This window comes from Pteropus alecto, unplaced genomic scaffold (genome assembly GCF_000325575.1).
Source record: "Pteropus alecto unplaced genomic scaffold, ASM32557v1 scaffold11, whole genome shotgun sequence".
Classification (NCBI taxonomy): Eukaryota; Metazoa; Chordata; class Mammalia; order Chiroptera; family Pteropodidae; genus Pteropus; species Pteropus alecto.
Window position 1 is genome coordinate 9,302,038 of NW_006431956.1, and position 10,575 is coordinate 9,312,612.

At 41.8% G+C, this 10,575-nt stretch overlaps 1 protein-coding gene across 1 annotated transcript in view; it reads left to right on the top strand.

Moving 5' to 3' along the window:
• The first annotated feature begins 272 nt into the window (after nt 1-272).
• The window catches only part of MRC1 (mannose receptor C-type 1), a 78,159-nt gene continuing 67,856 nt past the window's right edge, over nt 273-10,575 (top strand). The window contains exon 1 of the mRNA XM_006906991.3: nt 273-432. Within this exon, the coding sequence (XP_006907053.1) occupies nt 372-432 (61 nt within the window). The 5' untranslated portion in view covers nt 273-371. The remainder of the gene's footprint in view (nt 433-10,575) is intronic.

Sequence of the window (10,575 nt, forward strand, 5' to 3'; positions counted from 1 at the left end):
CCCGCTTCCAGCCGGCCAGCCCGGCTCCTCCTTTCTCACCAGCGCCCCGCCACCTCCCCCCTGCCTCACCCCTCTCCCACATATGTCCTTTCTCCCCTTCCTCCGTGTCTGCTCTTCTCAGAAGTTAGCTTACGAAGCAAAGTTGTAACTTTGAATTCCTGTTTTTCCAACCACCCTCATGTGACAGGATATCTCTTTATTGGAGGTTTTCCCTAATTTCAGAAGCCCTTTAAAAGTGAGAGCTTCCTCCACCCTTCTTTTCAGCAGGCAGCTCTGAGGCGTGGGCAGGGGAAGGAGTGACCCCAGGGGTGTCTTGATCCCTTTTCACTCCCTCCTCTCCATCACTGGAAGCAAAGGATAAACTCTGGGCCATGTGGCTGCCCCCGCTCCTGATTTTCCTGTCTCTCATTGCAGTTGCCGCACAGCTGTTGGGTAAGTGGCCCCGAGGTGGAGGCTTTCTGACGCGGGGCCTGGGGTCGATGGCACATCTTCCCTTTTGGGTCAGTGTTCATGGACTTTTTGCAAAACCTGTGGTGAGGAGGGAAGCAGAGATCCCATGCACCTCCAGGTCTGCAGAACCTGCTGCCTCCGCCTGGGTGACCGGCCTGAAAGCTGGGTAGGGCTAGGGGTAGGGGTGGGCACACCTTCTCAGGGCAAAGGGCCCCCTGGCCCCGAGCCCCAGGGAGCAACTTTCTTCCTCTTGACGTCTCTCATCTCTTGCCGTTCCTTCCCTGCTCTATTCTTAGAGGGAGTTCCTCGGTGGTTTGTGCATTCGAGTTTTCATTTCACAATATTTCTAACACCCGACTAGTATCTTCTGAGTGTTTCGGGCTAAAAGGAGGACAGCTCTGGTGTCTCTCCTCATTGCAGGTCTAAGGACAGGCCCACACATCACACCCCTTACCTCCCACCCCCAAAGGCAGTCCACAATGTGTCTTTTTTCCCCCCCTGTGAACTATTTTAATCATTCATAGTTTTTATTGCTAGAAATCTCCTCCTTATCTGTAGTCTAAGGAGTTCAAACTGATTTATTCCTGTTTTTTTATTTTCTTCTTTTCTGTTTTTTGTTGTTGTTGTTTTGTTATTTTTTATTTTTTGTTTTTTTTCCTGGAGACAGGTGGTTGATTACCCCCGACCGAGGGACATAGTCAGCTTTTCAAATTCTTAAAGACGTCATCGAATCTCCCTTTCTGTCTCTCTAGACCTAACCTGCTTAAACTTCAGAATGAGGGCTCCTGTAAGAGTTCCCATTCCGAGTTCTCTTTTGAGATGAGGTGGAAGGCATCTCGGCTTCGAGGTTTTCGTTCCTGATCCCCCTTCATCTCTCTCAAATCCACAAACCCTGTCTGTGTCCGGTCTGTGCCATGGCACGGCATGTCCTGGCGAAATGCCGGGGACAGGACTGGAAGGACATGGCAAGGCGGGAGCTCCCAACCAGAAACAGAGTTTTCGATCGCGGAAAACGTTCATTCGATTATAGTGAGCATTAAGTAGTAGTGATTATATTTTTAATTTTTTTAATTATTTTTTTTGACGCCAACAGGCCCGGTCTTCCTAGGTGGTCTCCCATGCAAGGACTAACCAGGCCTGACCCTGCTTAGCTTCCGACATCAGGCTCGTTCAGGGTGACATGGCCGTAGACAATAGTGATTATAAAAACACGAGTGAAGGCAGGATGGTTCGCAGCCTGCCAGCGTGCTACTTAATTTCTTTGTGCTTTAGTTTCCCTGTCTGTAACCTGGGGAGCTGAACATTACCTGCCCCGTTCGCTGCTGCCATGATTCAACGAGTTAGAACACGTAAAATGCTGAGAACAGAGTACGGCCATGGCGATGGCTTCAGCAGTGTTAGCTATTAAAAGGACTGCCTTTTGTTTTTTTTTCTGCCCCCATAGTGGTAATTAACTTTCCAATAAAAACAGCATAGTAAGTATTGAAAGGAGAGATTTCCCAAAAAATAAAGCTGAGAAACGATTCCTGGAGCCTGAGGAGATATTTCACTTTAGTCCTGGCTACAAAACATCTCTCTCAAAGAGTAAGGGGAGCTAGAGCGGGGAGCTACTTAACCCGGGTGCGGGAAGACTGCAGTGGGGGCTGAGGCACCATCACGGTGTTCGTCTTGAAAGTCTGTCTCGTGCAGGAACGTTCCCATATTCTTCAGGGCGCCATGGGTTAGAACTCAAACCAGTGAAAATCTTCTAAGGGTTGTGCTGGCTCAAACAGAATAGTTTGCTTAGGAGAAATTCCCTTAAAGGTCTTCAAAGAGAAGCGCTGGACCAACGGGCCAAGGGCTGTTGTGTCTGAGACGCGGGCCCCAAACCAGCACAATTCAATAGAAACATCGCCGGCCACACTATGTAGCCACATTAAAAAAGTAGGAAGAAACAGGTGATGTCGATTTGAGGAATATTTTAAATTTAACCCACTATATCCAAAATATTTTTAGTCATTAAAAAATAAATTTTCAAAATTCGAGGTGTATTCCAGAATTTTTTTTAAAACTTGAGACCCTATAATTCTTATTTTATCTTTTCTTGGCCCAAGCAGCGCATGAATAGAGGTGTCTGGATAAGAGAGTACATGCTTAGCAGTAGAACGAATGGTATATAAATTCTCTGTACCCCTCTCCTGGCTTCCTACTCATTAAGAAAACCCACAGAAAAGTCTCACTTCTTGCTGTGCTTTATTTCCTCTTAACCCAGAACCCTTCCTCCCTCCTCCCCAAGAGCCTCCCACATCATCAGCACCATGAGCATCCATGCTGTACCTTGAGGGACCCAGGAGACCAGGCTCAGCGGAGAAAGCCACTCTCCCTTTTCATTCTTTTTCTTGAGCTGCTACGTTTTTAACTTGAAGAACTTTATTCAGCACCATCGTTTAGATCTCACTGGGGATTTAATCACAGTAGAGATACAGTGAGAGTTGCTCAGACACAGAGGTTGGTCCTCAGCAGAAAAGTTGAGCTTGAAATAGGATGGTTTGGTTCACAAGCAAAGGTGTGTTGCAAAGTTAACGATTGGTTCTCAGAAGGAAAAGCACTGTGGCGTTTGTGACAATTATCAATTTCCCATCGTGGTGTAACACTCCCATCGTGGCTGATTTCAAACTACCGATGGGATGCCACGTGGGGCAGAGCTGAGAAGAAATGCAGCGACAGACAACAGACTCTCATTAGCTGGTAAGAGTTAAAAACAAACAAACGAACAAACAACCGAATTTGGTGTCTAGCACAGGCCCATGCTGCATCCAACCTCCTTGGTTTACAAATGAGCAAATTCAAGTCCTGACAGGTTAAGTGATCTCTCCGGGGCCTCACAACGAGTTAGTGGCGCAACCTGTTTAGCGCTCAGAACTCCTGACTCCCAGTGGGGAATTCTTTCTCTTAAACAGAAGCCAGGCATATTTGCTGAATGAGCGACTGACTGTTTTAATACCAATCCAGGATTTTTCTTCAAGAAACAATTCCCCACTACCATTCCCTGACTAGTTTTAATTTTCATAAAAATTTCCTTATCGTATTTCTGCTTTTTTATTTCCAGTCTCTCATTTCTTTGGATACGTGACTTATTTTAGATACCAGATCGACGACACACTTAATGCAGTTATTGAGCAAAACCGAGTTCTTATCATCTTTCTTTTTTTCGATTGCTCTTCTTTTTGTCCATTTTTCCTGTTATTGTTACAAATTATATCCGATAATTCAGAGGTGGAGATGTATGTATGTAAGATATGGGAGATATAGGTAAGAAGACAATTGCTTTGTTGCATGACATTTCAGTGTCTTCCGATGATGTCAGACCTAATTTCTAAGTAGGAAGAGTCATCACCGGTTAAGTGTGAACTTTCAAGAATCAAAAGTGCTCAATTCAGTTAAAGACAAAGATCCTTGTCTTTAAAAGGGAGCTGAAGATCATAGGGATCCTTTGACACTCATAGCCTGTAACCTGGTCCCTGAGACTGAATCTTGATTGCCTAAGGGAGAACTAGGTCACAGAGGCCACAGGAGGAGTTGAACGAAGCTAAGTAGCTTCTGCAGTGGTATATGCATGTGCATGGCAGAGGGAGTAGAACGGATCAAAATGAGAATGGTAGCGACAGCTTGCGTCTTGGCTGCCACTGAGCGATGTTGACTGGGAAAATCATACGGTTGGGCCGGTCCGCAGTGGAGACGAGTGGAAATCAGGTGGAGTGGAAGTGAGAGGAAGGGGAGGGGCCCTTCCAGAAAGAACTGAGACTGACATCAAGAGAAGGAAGGATTCTAAGACAAATCCTACCAATTCCAAAGCAAGTTAAGGCCGCAGAGGGTTTTCAGATCCTTAATCACATTAATTAATCACTTTTAGATCCTTCAGCAGATTTTTACAACAACCCTGTGAGGTGGGATGGATAGGGGTTACCATCCACCTTTTACTACATGAGGAAACTGAGATTCAGAAGTCAACTAGCCAGGAAGGACCAGAGCTAATTTTTGACCATAATCTTCCAGTTTTGAGGCTCAGAAGTACACATAATTTACCAGCTGGAGCCTGTGGATCAGGAAAGGCATAAATGTGTTACAAAACAACAATATGTCGAAGAAGGGCTTAGTCCCTCTATTTGTATCAACTGTTTAGACTTTTCACTTGGAGAGGGTAAGGGAGGGCATGAAGATTTGAATGTTTACTATGTGCAGAATGACGTGCTGGGTGCTTTATATAAATTATCTTATTTAGAAGTTCATAGCAACTCTCTCAGAAAGCATCATGATCCCCATCCCATTTACAGATGAGGAAATTGAGGCTGGAATGATTAATTTAACTGAGCAGCCCCGAAGAACATACCTCTCTCCACCAGTGCACCTGTCCCCTGAGGCTGGAAACTCTGGGTCTCCATTGTCTCTGTCCTTCTGTCCCTTTCTCGGCTGCGGCAACTGTTCTCTGCTTTCTCTAGTCTCATCCTGTTCTGAACCATTTCACACCATCTTTGAGTCTGATTTTCCCAAGTTAACGAGGATAACTAACTGTTCCAAGCGCTTTACTTGGATGATCTCGTTGAATTCTCGCAACTAGCAGATCCTGTTATTTCCCCCCTCGTTGATCAGATGGGGGAAAAGGAAGCACAGAGGAGTTTAGAAACTTGACCAAGGTCACACAGCCCAGGAGCGGCGAAGCTCTGACTATGTCATGCTCAGGTTGACATGATACGTAAAGATCGATTAATTAGTCATTGCTGTGAGTGGTGTAGTGTCAACTTCTTACTGGCGAGGCTTTGTTTGTTTGTCTTAAAACTGGGGGAGAGGCTTGCATTCTGAGGTTGAAGATCTAGGAAAGGAAAAAGGTAGCGAGTAGAGAGGTAGGAGAGGTTGGAATCCAGGACACAGGTAATGAGATAAGGAGGCCGAGGGAGATCTGTGATGGGAGTGAATGAACCTGGGGAGGGTGTAGACATTCATATCTTTAGGGAGAGAGGTCGGAAGTTGGCAGAATTTTTTACTCGTGGCCTCTACTTTTCTCCTCGAAGTTGAAAGCCATATTGGATTCATATTTGTACCTCCCCAAATGGCCAAATGCAGTGACTTAAAATAGTAGGTTCCCTGAATATTTAATGAACAAATGAAGGGTCGAAGTGAAAAATAATTCTCAACTTTTCCTTTTTTTGTTTTTGTTAAGTACTGTGAAGCCTAACACTTGATCCCAGTCTTCCCCCTGCCCTTAGCACTTGGTATAGTTTTTTTGTTTTGTTTTGTTTTGTTTTGCATATAGTAGGTGTACGGTAAATATGTTTTTTACTTAATTTCAGTTCTTTGGGGACATGTGCAGGTCTCATGCTCATTAGCCGAGGCTCATGGACAATTTTCTGAGTTTGGGTCGCTGAGGACGCTGACCGCTGAAAATGATTCGAGTGAAGTGGTTTATTTGGAAGCGGGCCCCCGGAAACACTGGCAGAGGATGGGGGAAGTGAGACCGGAAGAGGAGGCACCAGCAAAGGGTGGATTAAGGAGCCAGTGACCACAGTGCACAACTGGAGCTCAGCCCTGCTGGGATGCTCTGGGTGACAGTATAGCAACGTGCCTCAGAGTCATCCACCCAAGGTGCACGGGGCTTGAGATGTTTACCGATCACTTCTCATTGGTCACTAGTCAAGTGCTACACTACTCCCAGGGGCCATTAGTTCTCTGACCCTCTCTTCTTCATAGTGTGTGGGCAAAGGAGGCTCTGATGGCCAGAAAATGCCCCCAGGCCCTTCGGTGTGGTGCTGGCATTGGGGAGTGGGGCTGGCATGTACCGAAACGGTAAAAGGCAAGAAGAAATAAATGGGATTCTGATTGTATCTGCTACAAGGTACACGCTCACCTTCCTCGTATCCAACTTCTCAAGCTTCCAGAAGTTATTTTTGTTTTTCTTCATGTCAGCGTTTTATTTATTAATAATGGGGAAAGTCGAAAAGTGTGTGAGGGAATATAGCATATAATAGATATATCTCTAAATAGTCACCTTGAATAACTTGATTTTCTTTGCTAGTAAGTTTGGAAATTTAATTACTTGCTTGGTGTCATGGAATAATTTCAGACCCACTGAAAAGAAAATTCAAGCCCATGTTATTGGATATCAGTTATTTTTAACCTGAGATATTGGGTCGGAACTTATTGCTTTTTTCCTGATTGTGTTTTAACCTTTGATAGTTCTGCTCTTGAATTAACCACAGCAGAGTGCGAGCTCAGTGTGGCGGGGAACTTGCCTCTTCTTTGTCTTTACATCCTTGCTCGCGTCGTGCATAGTTATTGAAAAATAAATGCGAGATTAGTAAGAGAGAGTTAACATGGAAGAAGGGGCTCTTCAATTCTGTAAATAAATTTCTGATGTGTATTAAGACACAAAAGGAAACATATCTTTGAGCCCACAAATGAGATTCCAGAGAAATGAATATAGGTATCCAACTGTCCTCATTTGTTCAGCTTCTTTGCAGTGTTTCTATTACAACAATCTAATTAGTACAGACAAAAAAAATTGGAATGTTTATACAGATAAAACATTGATGTGCTTAATGGTGGCAAAAATGCACAAGTTGCCTTTTGGTCAAGGCCTTGAATCACTTTAAGAGGAAGGATGACATTTTAAATCAAAGTCATTGCACAGCAACCATCATAAAAGCAAAACGACCTGTTGACTAGTTGGAGAGAAGAATAATGTATGAAGGTAGGACCATAAAATGATATTCTTACATTTCCTCGTATTGTCTGGCAAAGGCAATATCAAACTTGCACTGCTTCCTAATGTCAAAGATAAATAAAGGAAACAAAAATAGATAAGTTTGTTTTGAAATAGAAGCTTTTCATTTCCAAGTACTCCTTTCATAAGTATAAACATTTATATATTGCTCTTCGATAAAAATAAACCTTCAGGGGGAAAAGTAACATTAAATAGACCCATCGTCATTAATCAATTATTAAATAATGTGTCTGAGTTACTAGTGAAGATGCTTCAGATTTAATAAATATCGTTTTATTCATTCAGCTATTATTTGTTGAGAGACTATTATGCCCCTAAAAGACAGAATACAGTACTGAAGCAGAAAGATACAATCTTTCCACTCATGGAGTTTATATTCCAGTAGAGGAACACAGGCAAAACATAAGTAAACAAAATTAATACACACACACACACTTTAAGATGGTTACGGATATCATATAGAAAATAAAATATAATTAGGTTAGTTGGCTTGCTAAGGAGTTGACACTTGAGCTGGGACCTTAATGAGCAACCCAAGAAGAGGGAACTTGAACTATGACGCTCCTAAAGTGGAAATGGGCTGGTGGTGTTTGAGGAACAGAGAGGCCCTGTGGCTGGAGGAGGTGAGAGAGAGAGAGGGAGGAGGCAAGGGCAGAGGGGTCACGCCTTAGTGAGCTGTAACGAGGGGGCCGGTTGTTTTTTCCCTGTGTGCTGCAGTACACTCCTGAAGGGTTTAAATTGTTGGGGGAAACATAGTTAAAAACAAAATCTCCCAACTTAGAAAATCTCTCCACAAAGCTGGAAGAAAAGGAGAACAATCTTATTATTGAATAAGCATTCGCATCACAGGCAGTCTGCTAAAGAGAGTGCACAAACAGAAAGAAATCTGATCCTTCTGTATAGCTAAGTGGAAACTACCCATGACATTAGTTTGTTTTACAATTGTTTGCAGCTTAAAGTCAGGTCACAAGTTCGGTCCATCCTACCCAGGAAACTGGGAGATCCGGCGTTATCTTTTTCGGTGATTCTATTTCAAGGAGAAGAAGAGTAGAACAAGACCATGGTGATGACAATGATGAAGGAGAGAAAAGAATGAATTAGGGTATAGGTATTAGTCAGGGTCCTCTAGAGAAATAGAACGCATAGTGTATGTGTATGTGTGTGTGTGAGTGTGTGCATGCACATGTGTGTGCATGCATGCATGTGTGCACACACATGTCTGTCTATCTGTCTACCATTTATCTATCTTTTGAGAGATATTTATTTTAAGGAATTGGCTCATGCAGTCGTGGAGGCTGGCAAGTCCAAAATCTTCAACACGGTGTGCTGTAGAGAGAGCCAACAGTCTGCTTTTGTCCTAGAGAGTGAGGGAAAGCTGGGAATCCAGGATGACTCCTAGGCTTTTGACTTCTGGATCTGGGCGGATGACGATGCCATTAATGAGAAAGAGAAGATCAGATGTTTGTGCGTTAAATACCATCATATTTAGAGTAAAATTAAGATAAAACTACAGATGAAAATTGAGTGCATGAAATAAAAGTCAAATTTTTAAAACCTCTGAAAGAGGAACTCTATTTGTGCATGAAAATTTTCAAGCACCTTACTTTAAATGGCTGGTTACCCACTGGTTGGTTGACTGAATTTGGGTGGTTAACATGTGTTGGTTACTAGAGAGTAGGTGGAAGATATGTTTATTATTGATGAGTTGTTACTGAGCAAAAGCACCTGAAAACTGGAAGATAAGTCTAGATAGGGAAAAAATAGATGGAGTAGCAGATACATGTAAAGGGCAGTATAGTTGAATTTATATGACAAAATTTTCAGAGTTCATTACCTTTTAAGGTTAGGGGAGCCTCGATTTATATTTGAGTGTAGGAAATTATCATAGTAACTGTTTTTTTAAAACACCTTTTTATTTTCTGTTTTCCTCTGTTTTATTGTGAAGAAAACTGCATATTATTAAAATTTTGATTTTATTGCAATGAAGAAAGGGTCTCATTTTGTTATGGTAGGAGACGGGCAACCGCAAAATGAGATCAGTCCCAGACAGGAGTTCATCTAGATGGGAAGAGATTTGGTCCAACAGAGCATGTTGAGTTGACAGATGTCAACTCCAGGGAAGCCAACAGAAGCAGGTGTTCTGAATGCAGTGTCAATTGAGTCCTGATTACAAGAAATCAAACCAGCAGAAATGAGGAACCCAGCCCAGGAACCCAGGCAGAGGTTCAGTTAAGAATCAGGAACTCAGATGAGACAGGCAGGAGCATTCTAACAACAGTGTTCACAGGAGTGAGGCAGGAGAAAATAATCTTTTGAGGCAAAGATACATGATAAGGTCTGAGTTGATAGTACCAGAACTGACCTCAGAGTGTATGTAGGTGGCGCTAACTTCACTGGGGTGTTGAGGGAAATAAATAGAATTTGGCTCGTAAAAGTGCTTTGTACACATTAAAGGATTCTGTTAGTGGTACTGTTATTACTTTGTTGTATTTCACTGGCGTGATTTGATTAAAAATAATGAGCACATTTAGTCAGACCCTCAAACATCTGCGATACTGGCAGCTCATTTAGAAAGAACCACTTAAGTAGAAGGTATTTAGTAAAACTTCACAAGAATTGTTTAACTTATATGATGTCACAAAATTAAAACACTTTATCTATTCTTAAAAAAAAATCAACAACGACAATGAAAAGGAAAACGCTTTACATGCATTCGATTTTGAATTAAGGAAAAAAATATGCTTACCAGATTGTTTTTTCTTTTTTTGGCAAGAGGAAGTTGAGTTTTGCCAGCTAGCAGCTATGTACTATAAACATAAACCATCTCTCTATATATTTATTTTAATCACCAGCCCCAAACGACAAGTAAATTTGTAAAGTTATTCTCATATATATTAAATGATATAAAACTTACATTCATTTACCCTATTACACTTTTAAATACATGTTTGATCTTTTTTATATAAAGGCTAGATTTAATATGCCAATGAATCAAAAGTTAAGATTATATAATAGATATTAACTTGTCACTAGATAGTAGGTCTCTAAATTACCTACTGTTGGAGGGGAAGACAAAACAAAACAAAAAGCTGTAGTTGCCTATACCTGAACTACCCAGAAAACACTTAGTTCAAACATTTGCTGAACATAAAATGAAGGTAAAATTTCCTAAAATAAAATTATTTTTTAAGTTACCAAAAAACCTTCCTAAGATTATAATTAGAATAATTATGTATAAATTTCATCTCTCTCGAAGAGAGTAAGGATGAGTCAGACATCACAGTTTGATTCCAGGAAATACATGTATTTAATTTTATAGCTTATTATGTTCATATCCAAATTTTCTTTTCCCCGATGGGTATTATTTC